Genomic DNA, 15,899 nt, shown 5'->3' on the forward strand with positions numbered 1-15,899 from the left:
GACCTCGGCAGTCACTTCCGGCCCTCTAGGAACCAGGGATACATGGGTTTTAACCCTCTAGTGTCTGTGGAAGTATGCTTGATCCTCTGCTGGATTGTTGCTTGTGTGTGTGTGTGTGTGAGATGATGACTTACCCAATTACTTTACTGTAACTCCTCAAGACAATCAGTATGTACATCTGAAGCAATTATTTGCAATGAGAGGTTTTCAATGAGAGACAAAGAAGATCCTGGATTCTGCTGCTCTACCTGTTTGTGCTTTTAGGCTGGGATTAAACTAGAAAAGCCCCCTGATGGCCATGTACTCTTAACCTTATTTTCCCGTACTCAGGCATGTAGCTAGGGGTGAGTGGGCTCGTGTTCACCCCTCTCCCCGCATGGCCCTCGTGCACGCCACCTGCACGTGACATCACATGCAAGGGGTATGGCCAACAGCTGGAAGGGCCTCTTGCATTCATTTCCCAGCCAGCAACAAAGCCGGCTGTGTGTTTTTCTTCATTCTCTCCCTTGCTTAAAGTGGCTGGGAATGAGGCCAGTTGCAGCTCGGGAGAGGTAAGGGAGATGTAAGGGATTCCCAGGAGCTGGGCGGCTCGGGTTCTTTTGAACCCATCCACCTAATTATAGCGCTACTGCTGCTGCTTGTGTGCTGTTGTCTGTGTAGATACTAGAACTCATATTAATCCTTCTTCAGAGGTGCTGTTCAAGACAGAAACATGTACTAGCTTCCTACCAGTATCTTCAGTCAGTCATTGATAGTGATCTAAAGAGACTTCTTATTAATTCATGTAGTTATTTCTAGCCATCCTTTGAATCTAGCTTTTAGTGATTTAAGGATGGGCTGCAACCTATGCAAGGCCACTTTGAACTGCCACTTCAGAGGCATGGATTATCTGTCTGAAAGTAATTTAATCCTTTAAGTCCTACCCAGTTGCTTCTAGCATGTTGACATCACACAGTGTCACCAGAGACTGCCTCTTCCCACTTCACAAGATTGCTCAACATTGCTTGCTGATGGGGCATCTTGCTAGACACAATGATGTCAGGTGGTGAAAAGTGGCAGGACATAATGGAATTATGTGTATTGGACAACAAAAAATGGGGCCTGTACTGTGATTGCTAAATTGCCTACCCCTGTATATAAAAGAATATACAGTTCCTAGAAGCATTGGCTACAACTGAGTATGCTTACTGCACACAGTGGTGACAGTATCAAGTAATTCAGTTTTCCAGTCCAGACATGGTTGTAACCTCACTTTGATGTACTCTGCATTGGGATTTGTTCCTCATCTAATGAAAGTTCTTCTTTGTGCAGGATTTGTATTAAGCAATAGGACTCCCTGTTTTCTGGCTGAACCATACTGGTTTCTTCGCAGTCTGTGTGTGCTCTCTATGTTGTCCTCCTTATGTCTTGTTGACTATGTCTGTTTAGCTCTTCTACTTTTCTTGGTACTAGGCAAACTAAGAACTGTGGACAAATTGTGGGCTTACAAGTACACTTCACTAAGTCTTCAAATATTTTAAAGAGTATCGGCGGGGGGAGTAGATATTTCCAAGTGTTTATTAAGAATATGAAAAGAAGCAATGAGTTTATATTACAGATTAAAATCTAGGGGAAAGCACAAATGTTAAAAAAAATCGAATATTTTGGTTAATGAGATACAGGAATCAAATGAAAAGAATCAATTAATCAAAATGTTTCATTCAGGTGCTAATAAAATTCTCATTTGCTCTCTTATCCAGAGTAATAGTTCTTGAAGATGAACTTGAGAAGTTTGTTAGTTCCAAAGAAAGCCAAGGACTAACTTTGGAGGCCTATCAGGTTGCAGAGAAGAAACTGAAACTGATTCAGCCTCACATGCAAGCTAGCAACAGCTGTTGGGAAGAGGCCATTTCTCAGGTGGAGAAAATGGTTCGAAGAAATCCAGACAGAAAAGGTATGTTCCCTTTGCAATGCAAAAAATGTGTAATGAACACTTCAGAAATTGCATTCCTTCAAATGAAAGAGTTTTTTTCATAATTGCACATTCCAAACAAGGAAACGTAGACTCCAAGCTCCCCACTTATCCCCTTTTCATCATGCCTACAGCCCTTCAATCTGATTTCCATTGTTTTGGACTCATTTGTAGGCCTGCTCAACTTGGGCCCCCCAGCTGTTTTTGGAATATAGCTCCCATAATCCCCAGCCACAGTGGCCAATAGCCAGGGATTATGGCAACTGTAGGCCAGCATCTGCAGGAGGGCCAAAGTTGAGCAGCCCTGATTAAAGCAATGCTCTCCCCTTTCCCTCAACTGAATTATGAAATGTTGCACAACAGCCAAGTTAAGTTAAGATGTTCTATAACTCTGGTTGATTAAACATTGTTGTGCTTTGCATATATTCCACTGTAGATATTACCTCTCACGTATTCATCTTTTAATTTATAGTAGTCAGCTTATTTCCAAGTATATAGTCCATTAAGTATGATGACTTGGAGATATTGCATTACCTTCAAGAGACTATACAGTAATATTTCTGTCCCTGAGAAATAGAGTAGTCTAGAATAAGCAATGCCATATCCATATGTAATACATTAATACATTCTAAACAGTTGCCATTTTCTCCTCTGAGTTCTGGGAGGTTTGGGGCTTCTGCGGGGCTGGGGCTTCTGATGGCCAAGTATATAGCTGGTTACCCAGTAGTTTGTTCCAACGCTAATGATGTAGGCATTATTTACATCATCTAATCCCTTTCTGCTAGGCTCCCTGTCTTTTAAATTGTTTAAACAATTGTTTAAATGTCATCATGCAGACAGAACTGTGTTAAATGTTACAAATCATGCAGATGATAAAGTAAGCTGTTGATTACAAAAGCTCATGAGACAATGTATTTGTTTTTAAGATACTGCAGTACTTTTGCTATAAGAAATCGACACTATTATCCTTTTGTAACTTACAAATCAAGGTATCTGAAATGCTACATCTGGATTTATATATTTTATTTATCACATTTCTATACTGCCTGATACAAACATCTCTAGGCAGTGTAATTTTCGTGGTAATTACATATTCACTGTAATTTTTATCATGACATCTATTTCCCAAAAACTTAGAGTACATTATAGTATTTTAAATGATGACATTGACACTAATATTAATCATCATTTAATATTAGTTTCCAGGCACAGGGCCCGGAAAGAGTGCACTGCTGACCCCGGCATCAACTCTATGCCCTTAGCTACTTTGTGATGGTGGCAGAAAACTGGAAAACTGGCGCTGGCCCAAAACCAGTGTGTCAGTTTTTAATCATTACAGTGCAACTAATCATTACAGTGCAACTGTATCTCTTTGAAACCTACTTCACCGTAAAGTGCTGCTGCTTGTGGTTTTCATTGTGCTTACAAGTTACCTTGTGCTTACAAAAGGCAAAGGAACATGTTTATTTCATTACACTTGTATTGTGCCCTTCCTCCAAGAGTTCAGAGCAGTGTTTAGCCTCACAAATATTCGGTGAGGTAATTCAGGCTAAAGTTGCCCCAAGATGTGGTGCTTCCCTCCCGAGGCCAAGGGTTGGGCTGTACAAGTCACTGCTAGGGATGCTTCCCTGATGGTCAGAAGGGTAGGCATGGATGTTGCTAAGCAATAGATATGAGGATGCTCAGACTGGGCTTGTGGATTGAGCTGGGAGGCTACAGCTTAGAGAGCTGTTGAACCCGCACTCGCTCTGAAGAAAAAGGGAGAGCTTAAATGGCCTCCTCCCTTTCTCTGGCTGCTCATTATTCCATCTGTAGCACCTGGCCCCAGGTCTGCTTCCTCCTCACAATAAGGAAGCTGTTGAGTTCCAAGGCATCCACTCATACAGTGGTGGTCTAACTTCAGCTGAGCTTGGTGCTGGCACCTTTCTTGAAGTCCTGGTGCTGACAAGGATGGCTCTCCTTTTAGAGGAGTCCTGTGCTCCCTCAGAAAACCCAGAGCTCCCAGTACACCAGTTCCCTCAGAGCTGGTCTTGTGGTAGTAAGCATGAATTATGCCTTTTGCTAAGCAGAGTTCAGTGTTCCCTCTAACAGAAATTCCCAGATGTTGTTGACCACAACTCCCAGAATCCCCAGCTGCAATGGCTTTTGCTTGGGGATTATGGGAGTTGTAGTCAACAACGTCTAGGAATCCCTGTTAGAGAGAACATTGGCAGGGTCTGCCCTGGTTTACATTTGAATGGGAGACTACATGTGTGAGTACTCTTAAAATATTCCCCTTAGGGGATGGGGCCACTCTGGGAAGAGCACCTGCATGCTTGCATACATACAGAAGGTCCCAGGTTCCTTCCCTGGCATCTCCAAGATAGGGCTGAAAGAGACTCCTGCCTTCAGCCTTGGAGAAGCTGCTGCCAGTCTCTGTAGACCAGGGATTCTCAACATTGGGTCCCCAGATGTTATTGGACTTCAACTCCCATAATCCCCAGCCCCAGTGAATTTTGTTTGGGGATTATGGGAGTTGAAGTCCAATAACATCTGGGGACCCAATGTTGAGAATCCCTGGTGTAGACAATACTGAGCTAGATGGACCAATGGTCTTACTTGGTAGAAGGCAGCTTCCTCTGCTCCTATGTACCTCTGGGGCAAAGCAGGGAAGCTGGTCCTACTACAGGGGTTCAGGAACGGTGGCATCTGGGGTTTTGTCTGCCTGGATTTTGGACAGGTGGGTGCCTTTGGCCCCCCATTGGGGAGTGTTCCTTGTCTGACCCATTGATCTCCATAATAGGTTCTGCCTCAAGGACGGTCTCCCCCTTGAGTTCTGAGTCTGTGGGTGGTTCCTCAGAGGAGACCCCAGTGTTCCTGGGGAGAGCCCTGACTCAAGGTCACCCCATAAGCTTCATAGCTTAGCCAGAATTAGACAGCAATTAAACTATGTTGCACTGGAAATAATCAGTCTTTAACTATTAGTATTAGAATTAGAGTTGCTGAGATCCTCGTAGGCCATCTAGCCTAGTCTTCTGCTCAGTGCAGGAAATCCAGAGGTAGAGCATCTGCAATGGGTGATTATCCAGCCTCTGCCTGAAGACCTCCAGAGAGGAAGAGCCCATCACCTTTCTAGAGAATTGATTCCATTGTCAAATTACTCCTTTTGTTAAGTCCCCCCCCCCAAATATTCAAGTCAGTTCTACCCTCCTGTAACTTAAGCCCAGTAGATCTAAACTATGGTTCTGTTAATGCAAAGATTCCCAACCTGTGGTACTCCAAATGTTTCTGAACTACAACTTGCATAATCCCCAGCTACAATGTATTGTGGTTGGGGATAATGGGAGTTGTAGTTCACAATATCTGGAGTACCACAGGTTGGGAGCCCGGTGTGAATGCATTCTAAAATCGCACCTGCCTTTTTTGCAGTTGCATCACACTGCTGACTCATGTTCAACTTGTGAGCAACTGAAATCCCAAAATCCTTACTGCCAGATCAGATATCTCCCCCATCCTATGTGTATGGGATTTTTTGTGGGTTTTTTGCATCTGCAGAATTTCTAGTTTCCACCCAGTTTTCCATTCTGTCAAGATCATTTTGAATTTTATTTCTGTCTTCTAAATTGTTAGCTATTCCTCCCAGTTTTGTGTCATCTGCAAATCCCCCGAGGACTTCTTCCACTCCATCCAAGTCATTGATATGCTGAAGAGTACTTCTCTGCCAACTGAGCAAAGAAGTAGTAGTGTGCAAGGACCGGTTCGGAGGCCATTCTACTGGCCTCCGAACCGGTCCGGACAAGGGGTGGTTTTGGTTCGGGAGGGTTAGGGTGGGGGGTTCCATTCAGGGTGGGGGGGCTTTACTCACCCCTCCCGCGCTTTGCAGCTTTGGCGCCATAATTACCTAAAAAAATGCGGCTGCAGAATCGCTCGCCGCCCGCTCCTATGGCTCCCATGGCTCCTGCTTGTTTCAAAAACCGGGCGGCAGGATACTTCCCTGCCGCCCCCGAAGCCCCCTCAAGCCATTTTAGCTCTTTAAATCTCGCCCCGGACCAAGTCCTATAGCGCTCGGGCGGGCGGCGGGGAGATGTCCTTCCGTCCGCCCGCCCCCTTCCCTGCCTTCTGCGAAGGTCCGGCATTTTAAACCACTTTGGCGCACTTCGGTGGCGCAGTGGTAAAACTGCCGCCCTGTAACCAGAAGGTTACAAGTTCGATCCTGACCAGGGGCTCAAGGCTGACTCAGTCTTCCATCCTTCCGAGGTCGGTAAAATGAGTACCCAGAATGTTGGGGGGCGATATGCTAAATCATTGTAAACCGCTTAGAGAGCTTCCAGCTATAGAGCGGTATATAAATGTAAGTGCTATTGCTATTGCTATTTTGTTGAAAAGTGGTATATAAATATTTGTATTCATATACTAGGCCCAGGACAGAGTCCTGCTCCTGCAGTATCTCATTCAAAACCACCCTCCAGTTTGATGGGGAGCCATTGATGAGTACTCTTTTAAATATGGTTTTGAGTTATGAATCCAGTTGACGGTATTATCTAGCCCACATTTGTCCAGTCTGCTAACAAAAAGTCATGAGGAACGTTGTCCACTGCTTTGCTGAAACTGAGATACGTTATGTCCACAGCATTCCCATAGTTCACTAAGCTAGTGACCCAATCAAAAAGGGAGATAAGATTAGTCTGGCAGGATTTATTCTTGATGAATACATGCTGGCTTCTACTAATTTTAGCAAGTATCACCACTCTCTACTTGTTCTGAGCTTTGTGTTTCTCCTTCCATTTTTTGTGGTTTGTTTGTTTGTTTGTTTGTTTGTTTGTTTGTTTGTTTGTTTGTTTGTTTAATTGCTAAACCATTTTTGTGCAGCCACATTGTCTTTTTTTTTTTTAAGTCTCTCGTTTTTGTTTCTCATTGGAAAAATAGTAACTTCTTCAGGAGCTTTGTGTACCTAGCCATGGAATCAAATCTAGCACTCTTCTGAGCTGATTAAAATTTGGTACAGTGCTTTTCCAAAGGTAAATTCAAAAGTCTAATTAGTGCCTCCTAAACCAGTAATGGCTGTTGAAAAACTTGGACAAAAAGTACTGAGGACAGCTGTGGGTAATGTTTGGGTCTTGAATAAAACTTGATTAGTGGGAGATCACTGGTGAGAACTTGATCATATTCTCCTTTTGAAAATATTCAGGACCATTATTATTAATATTATGCTGACATCCATTTTCTCTGCTTTTCATCCTGCGGTCTCCAGGCAAACTGGAACCATCATGTGAAAACAAGCGTTGCACCATGATACCTTTACCACAGCCTGCCATGCATATAGAGGACAAAGACCCAATCCCTGAAGAGCAGGTAAATATAGGTGGCCCTCATTATACGCGGTTTCAGACCTCGCAGTTTTACATATCTGCTGTCAGGCAGTATATACCTGACCTCTTTATCCATGGTACGCAGCTTCACATATCCGTGGGTTTTGGCAGTGCAGTTCTGCCCTTACATGGTTGTGTTCTTGCTGCACATGCTCATGGGTTGTGAGAGGAGTTGAGGATTACAGTGGTCTGCTAAGGTTGTGCTTCTAAGAGCCATTTTGGGTAGCATTTGGCAGCATTTGGTATCCTTAGGGAGCCATTGGGAGGCTTCAGGTGTCATTGCTCTGGATCTTTTGGACACTTTTTGGAGCCATTTCTTTGGAGCCTTTGGAGCCATTTTCTGGACCCTCACAGCATTGTTCTGCCCTTGTAAGATGCTAATTTATATCACTTTTATAAATTTAATTGTAATTTTTATGAAATTTTATTTTTAAACATTTTGAATTAAATTTTTTAAATTTTGCTTATTTAATTTATATTGTATTTAAATTTTATTTAAAAATTTATTTATGAATTTTTATTTTAAAAATTATTTTAAAAATTATTTTGTATAAATAAACAATTTATTTATGAATTTAAAATTGAGTTATGAACTGTATTTGATTTATATTGCAATTAAAAATTCAATTTAAATTAAAAATTGATATTAATTATCCCTTGAAAATTGATTCTTCTCTCCTTGATTCTCACACACTCTGTGTGTGTTTATTTGAATTGGATTTAACTTTGTGCTGACTCTTTGGCCAACCTACCAACCAATCAGGCCAAGGGGCTTGTGCTCCTAAGTGCTGGACTTCAACAGTGGGGTGAGGGAACCTCATGATAATATGCGTTACTGAAGAAGCTGGGGGGTGTTGCTGGAGAGAGTGGGGGAACTGAGGTTTGTTTGTTTGTTACATTTATATCCCACTCTTCTGGAAAGGCTCAGAGTGGCTTACAGCATTCTTTAGAATTAATAATCCTTTTCCAAAAGTACTCGCAATCTTTAAAAAAAAAAAAAAAAGTGGGGGGGAGTTGTCAGGGAAGGTCCAGAAGGTACTTGATCCTCCTCAGGCCGATGGAGGGGCCATGCTGCTTGCCTTTAAGGTTGCCATGGTACAGTGCTGTGCTCCATCCTTATTTCTGCTTTTACCCTCTTTTCAGTAATTTTTCAGTCATTTTCATGGTCTCCAGAACTTAACACACCCCCCCGGCCTCATTCCCATTGACATGAGGTTTCAGTATCCGTGGTTGTAGGCCGTAACGGAACCCCCGTGAATAATGAGGGTCACCCAGAGAGAGAGAGAGCCTTGACAAGATAATTTCTAGATTTTTTGCTGTGAATACTGATTTTTCTTCTTATCCCCTATTTGTTGATATAATGACCAGGTAAGACCTTCCTTCTACTGAAAAGCCGTTTCATGTGAAATTGTGCCTTGGGTAATTATTGGCAGATTCTATAGTGCTCGCATGTCACATTGTACCATACGGTGTAGCTTCCAGCCTGCCTGAAAAGCACACTGTTAGTTTAATTTTACATTTTTACAATCACCAATACTACAAATGGGGCACTTCCAGATGGTCTGTTTAGTCTGCAGTTGTCAAACTTTGTTCACTCACTTTCCGCCTGCACTTTTTCCTCACTTTGTGTCTCACTTTTTTCCACACACACTGTCATCTGTTGGCAATGACATTGCAAGTATGGATTTTTGTAACACAGAAAATCTAACGTATTTAAGGCAACAGAACAGTTGTGCATGTGCACACTCTCTGCAGCTGTCTCATTGAGGCATTTCTGGACACAATATTTTCTGTCTTATTCTAGGCATTCTTTGGGCATTCTTCGTGATCTCTCAGCCTAACTTATCTCACAGAGTTGTTGTTAGGATAAAATTAGTGGTGAGGGGTGGAGAGTATCGTGTATACCTGAGTTTCTTGATGGAATACAAATGTAACCAATAATGAGTAGTAGTAGTCCTGGAGGGCTGTACCGCATGACTTTCCAGAACATGCAAATTGACTCTTAGTGGATGTTTGACAGGCTTAGTGGATGTTTGACACCCTAACCTGATGTTTGACAGGCTTAGTCTTTTCAGTGTCACGTTGTTGAGGATGTATGTTTGTTGTCCCCCCCCCCCAGCTGAATCTTTGGTCAAAATGTATGCTGCCAGCTCTGCCATTTTTTTTGCTATTCTCTTTATTGTTGTTTTTGATTCAGTTATATTAAGTTTAATAGGCAGTATGCTACCCATAGGCAACAACCTCCGAGGCATGTTGGTGTAGCATCTAGATGCTTATTAAACCCTGAAAGCTCCAGCTTTCATCTTATATAAACATATAAAGCTGTCCTGTGCATATACTGAGTCAGACTGTTGTTCCATCTGACTTAACATTTGTTGATGCTGACAAGCAGCAGCTCCCCAGGCCCCAAAAACCTTGGGGGTTTTGCCATCACAGCTATAAACATCTCTCACTGCTACCATAAGGGCACTTGGAGAAGCTCTCTGGGGTTTTAGACAGAGGTCTTTCCCAGCCCTAGCATATGGGCAGAAAGTTATTCTTTCAGTAGGAGTCTTTTCGGAGACAGTGGCAGTGGCCCAAAGCATAGCCCTAATAAACACTTTTTGGAATCTCACAAAGTACTTTGATATTCTGTTCTTCAAGGATCAAAAAAGTACAAAATATTTAAATATCATTAAAATGGATATCATTCACATCTTATTAATGATATTTACCTTTTATTTGTTGAAAAGTTACACAGTGAAGTTTTTGTTCAGTGTTTGTACTGACAGAGCAAGTAATTGCTGCTATTACTAATTATGTATTATAAGCATCAATGAACAGTTTTAGAATGGGATCTTTTTAGATGAGGTCAGACATGGTATTGTCATGTAGCAATAGACAGGCCTTTCCCAGAAGAGCATATACCGTATTTTACGGACTATAAGACGCTACGGACTATAAGACGCACCTTAATTTTAATCCAGTTTTTCAGAGTTTTAACATATTAAACTGTTAAAACATATCAGACGCTCCTGAATTTTGGCGGATATTTTTTGAGGAAAAAAGTGAGTCTTATAGTCCATAAAATACGGTAATCCAAATGGCCACGGCCAAATAAAGGGAGAGAAGGAAAAGATATTAAATATTTTGCTCTTCTTGAATGTAAGTCTTCGGTACTAGTGATTTAGCATAGTTTTCAAACTATAAATGACTGAAGAAAATAGGCAACTATTGTCCAGTAGAACTGTTGTCCAATAGAACTTTCTGTACAAAAATTCCAATCACCCTGGCAAATTCTGTTGACCACTTCGTGTATTTGCATTGTATAAATCTAAAATAGAATAACAAACCTTAATTATTTTGCCTTTAAATGTCAGTGGATATATTTTGGAATGTTGCCCTCTAACCATACTCTAGATCAGGGCTGCCCAACTTTGGCCCTCTTGCAGATGTTGGATTACAACTCCCATCATTCCTGACTATTGGCTACTGTGACTGGGAATGATAAGAACTGTAGTTCAAAAACAGCTGGAGGGTCCCAAAGTTGTGCAGCCCTGCTCTAGATTCAAATTTTGCACTTGAAATCAGTAGGAATCAGTAATAACACTGTCTTCTAGGACTTCGGTAGTATGCAATCCAACAGGATGTTTGTTGCCTTTTTCCTCAGGAATTTGAAGCATATGTTGATGATACAGATATAGACAGCGAGTATAAGAGAGATGACTTTTATTACTTTTCCCTGGAAGACAGAGAGAGGCAAAAACGTGAGAGAGAGGAATCCAAACGAGTGCTGCAGGAACTAAAATCTGTATTGGGATTTAAAGCTTCAGAGGCAGAGAGGCAGAAATGGAAGCAGCTTCTGTTTAGTGATCATGGTAAGCATTGCTTTTGATGGTTAATTTTTGGGAATTATTTCTACAATTATCTTTTGATTATAGATTGTTTTTATTTTCAGTGATCAGGAGCAATGCCTTAGAGCTTCTGTGGTCCTTCTTTGTCATACCTCATTCATGCTGATTGTTAACAGTAGGAAATGGGATTTTGGCTCCTGACATTAGAGACAGAAGGGCTCTTTAGGCTCCTGCAGCCAGGCACCTAGGAGCGAGTACACTGTGTGTGAGGTGGGGGAGGTTAGGGAGGTAGGATGTGTGGTCTGTTCTTCCATGCATGAGAGTAATCACTATATAGTGGCTGGGAATCTGATCTTTTCTCATATGTGCACAAGTTGCTTCCGCTTGCACAAGGCTTCTCCAAATTCCACCCAGATGTTGCAGCCCCCCATACTGTGCTGGAGGGTCCCCCAACCTTCAGTTTTGGCTATTTGTGCAGCAGAGGGGGGCATGTGAAAAAGTAATTGAGCATGTTCTCATCTCATTTTATTTGAATCAAAGCCAGTCCCTACCAGTGTTCCCTCTAGCAGGGATTCCCTGATGTTGACTACAACTCCCATAATCCCCAAGCAAAGACTTTTGCAGCTGGGGATGCTGGGAGTTGTAGTCAACAACATCTGTTAGAGGGAACACTGGTCCCTACCAAGAACATGAGGCATAAACAGGCTCGGTGCAAACCAGACTGATCATCCTGTTAAAACATTCCAGACCTGTTCTAGAATCAAATAATGTTAAGAATATATACATTTTTGTTCCCTGAAAGCAGGGCTGCACATCGGTCCTCCTGCAGATGTTGGACTGCAACTCCCATCATCCCTAACAATTGGTTACTGGGGATGATGGGAGCTGTAGTCCAACAACCAAAGTTGTGCAGCTCTGTCTTAAAGGTTCTCTATGGTTTTTTCTTCTAGATACACAAATATTTACTCTGAAGTGAAAGGTCTGACTTTAATTCACTGTATTATATATCTCAAAAAACCGCACAGATACGAAAGAATATAGACTTCAACATTATTTAGATCTGGATTTAGATACGTCGATGCCCATAAGAATGGGCTCTGCGCCTGCGCAGGTGCCATGCAGTAGCCATGCCTGAGCTAGTCGATGTGCCTAGGCCACACCCCCTCACAGAGCATGCTATTTAAGGCCGTGCCTTTGGCGCGAAGTCCCTCAGTTCTTTTCCGACCGCCTTTGCATTTGGACCCTGGTCTGCTGCCTGGAAAGTCAGAAAGTTCCACTTTTCTGTTCTTTAAGAAGAGTTCGTTCCCTCTTATTCTCAATTGATATGGATTTATTAGTCCAATTAGTCAAAAGTCCTTTGACTTGGACTGGTTTACGGACTATGTTTGGTTGTGTGACTCAGAACGGCTGACGAAAATCCCTTCGGGTTTTTTTACTCGGATGGCTAATGACGATCCCTTTGGATTCTGACCCTTGTGCGGACTGACTGTTCTACGGAAACAACGATAATGGCTGAGGAAAAGAAATCTTTTAAATGGTGTGAAGGCTGTCAGGAGAAACTCCCCTTGAAGGACCTTCATGACCTCTGCTTATTGTGCCTTGGTGAGGAGCACAACGTCTCAGTGTGCAAGATCTGTCTGTTTTTCTCGAAACAGACACGGAAAAATTGAGCGCTCCACCTTCGGGCGGCTATTTATGACAATGTGCAGAGCCCGTCGATGCCAGGCACGCCTCGCCCATCGACGTCGACCTCAGCTCGAGATACGACCCTGAGATAGTCTTCGGCTCCTCCAGCGTCGACGTTGAGCAAACATCATTCATAGTCGTCCTTGAGCTCAAAACACAGTTCGTTGAGGTCATAAAAAACTGGTTTGTCTACTTCCCAGACAGCGTCAACAACGAAGTTGACATCGAAATCAACACCAGCCGCAAAGCTGACAATATCAACGTCGAGGTTGACAGAATCTTCAACTTCGAAGGGGTCAGCTCACATATCGGATTCTAGAGAAAGACACTGAAAGTCAGCAAAGCATCCCGCTGTCGATCTTACTGATTCACCACCTGACAAGCAACCACAAACATCTGCCTTGACCGTGGAATGTACCCCGTCCCCAACAACGATACAGGCTCTAGTAACTGTAAAATGCAAATGTAAAAACAAATAATAACTCAACCTTTGTTGACGTCAGCACTGTCGACTTCAATGCCATTATTGACACCAAGGATTGTAATCCGGGACCCCTCGACATCAACGCCAGTCGACATGGAGGCACTGGCTGTGCCGATGCCGTTGGCCCAGTCGACTTTGATGCCGGCATGGATGCCGGGGGCTGTGAGTCAGAAAGCATCGACGTCAGTCGACGTGGAGGCACTGGCCATGCTGATGCCGATAGCACGTTCACTCTCGCCGGTGCCTACGCCTCTTGCTTCCTCCACTCCTTTGATGTTGGCGGCTACTGCAGCTGCTCCTGTTCCATTGACCTTGCACACACTGATTCTTTCTATGTTTACACGGGTAACCCAAGGTACTATGTACCTCTGTCAACGTTCCAAGTCATTGATGTTGACGCAGAAGAGAATCTACCGTCAGTGACTTATCTCTCCTCTCTCTACTAGACTCCTCATCTAGCAAGCACTCAACCTCAACATTCAAAAGTTTCCTACCAACTAATGTCGACCCAACGCAACAGGTGATGTCTACTACTGCAACGCATTCCACTTCAACTCTGACAGCAGCCCATCTGCGGTCTCCCCTTACCTGGCATAGCTGTGGTTTGGGCCATTCTGCTCTGGGAACCACGTCTCCTGCAGTGCCTTATGTCTTCAAAGGTAGCAGGCCCTGGCTGACTGTGACATCTTCTTCTGCAGAGCCTCTCACAAGAGATTCGCGCTCTGCTCTTCATACTTATAAAACATCGACGCAGACTGATACCTTGGACATGGTTCAGCGTGCATCCCAGACATCCTCGGTGCTGGTTCGCTCGATGTCCACTCAAGCAGATCCATTGCCAGTGACTCCTGTTGCAGCTGCTGAGACTCAAATACCCGCTGATACAGGAAGGGGCGTGTCCCCCCCCCCCCCGAGCTTGCCTTCGGACCACTATGGCTCATCTGATTTTCAGTCAGACTCAGAGGACGAGGGCACCATTGTGGATCCCCCTGTGGATGTGGCACCTCCGACCTATATCTCTCCAAACGAAAAACTTAAGGCATGCCATAAGCATGTTCGGGTTATGGCTGATGCCCTGGGTCTGGATATTCACTCACAACTTGCTACCATAGATGATCTGGTATACAACTTTATGTTGAGGTTGCAATCAACTACACCTGTGGCCTTGCCAATGTTGCCTGTGATCACGAGAGCAGCAAAATGTGCTTGGGAAGTGTTGCACACGTCCACTCCCATGTCAAAGAAGTTGGAAAGCCTATACTGCATTCAAGACAAGGACAACGGATACCTACTAAAACACCCAGCGCCAAATTCCTTAGTAATTGACTGTGCCTCCTCCTCAAAGAATGGGAAACATCATACAGTCCCTCCAGATAAGGAAGGGAGGAATTTGGACATGTTGGGGAAAAAGGTCTACTCTACCTCCTGTCTATCAATTAAAGTGGGGAATTATGCGGCCTGCACAGCAAAATATACACACAGCCTCTGGGAACTCTTGGAGTGGGATCTTGACACACTTTCCCCACAAGACTTTAGAACCAGGTTCCGAAAAACCCTGGAGGACTCTGGAGAACTAACACGCAGGCTTCTTAGTATTGTCAAATACTTGGCAGAAAGTGAATCACGGGCCATGATGTTATGGCTGATGCCCTGGGTCTGGATATTCACTCACAACTTGCTAATTCTACGTAGGCATGCCTGGTTGAGGTCAACGGGCCTACAACAGGATATGAGAGACAAGATCGAAGGACTACCCTTTGATGGCACAGGTCTCTTCAGCGAGACCACAGATGCAACAATGGAGCAGTTAAAGAAATCAGAATTCACTGCCAGAACCTTTACATCACATCCTTCCACTTCACAAACTACCAAGTACCGTCCCAACTATGGAAAATACCGGTCTCCCTTCCGGGGTCAAGATCGTCGGGATTTTAGGAAGCCATATACATCTTTTCGCAAGTACATGTTTCTCCCACTTCCATGGATACCCAGAGTAGTGGCATGCTTACTAACAGAACCAACCAGCAGCATTTTAGTGACACCATGGTGGCCAAGGCAAACCTGGTTTTCACAGGTATGCAGACTATCCAGGAATTGTTACCAACACCTGCCCTGCTGCCTAGACCCCCTCACACGAGACGAAGGTCATATTCTCCATCCAGACATACACACTCTCTGCCTGACCGCCTGGCGGATAATCTGCTGAATCACATCCTTCTTAACCAAAGGAAAAGGTACACACAACATAATTATATGAGCAAGTGGTGCCGGTTCATGGCCTAAGCGCGCACCAAAGGTTTTCTGCCCAAGAGGGTCTCAATACAGGAGGTCCTGTGATATCTCACAATTCTGAAGGCCAAAGGTCTTGCCAGTGTGTCATTGAAAGTTCACCCAGCGGCCTTGTCCTCCCAACATCTGAGGAATGAAGGAAGAACGCTGTTCTCACACCCATTGAGCAAAGCTTTCCTGAAAGGACTTTCTCATGTTTATCCTCCCATCAAACGGCCAGTAGAACCATGGAGCCTGTCCTTGGTCCTGTCTTCACTTACGCAAACGCCTGTTGAGCCCATGACAACATCCTCCTTGAAACTAGTGTC

At 43.7% G+C, this 15,899-nt stretch overlaps 1 protein-coding gene across 3 annotated transcripts in view; it reads left to right on the forward strand.

Moving 5' to 3' along the window:
• VEZT (vezatin, adherens junctions transmembrane protein) overlaps positions 1-15,899 on the forward strand; it is a 71,943-nt gene that overhangs the window by 41,355 nt on the left and 14,689 nt on the right. For all 3 annotated transcript variants that reach the window (XM_053252051.1, XM_053252049.1, XM_053252050.1), the window contains exons 9-11: positions 1,740-1,933; positions 7,182-7,282; positions 10,949-11,156. In XM_053252051.1, the coding sequence (XP_053108026.1) occupies positions 1,740-1,933; positions 7,182-7,282; positions 10,949-11,156 (503 nt within the window). The remainder of the gene's footprint in view (positions 1-1,739; positions 1,934-7,181; positions 7,283-10,948; positions 11,157-15,899) is intronic.

Source organism: Hemicordylus capensis, chromosome 5 (assembly GCF_027244095.1).
Source record: "Hemicordylus capensis ecotype Gifberg chromosome 5, rHemCap1.1.pri, whole genome shotgun sequence".
NCBI lineage: Eukaryota > Metazoa > Chordata > Lepidosauria > Squamata > Cordylidae > Hemicordylus > Hemicordylus capensis.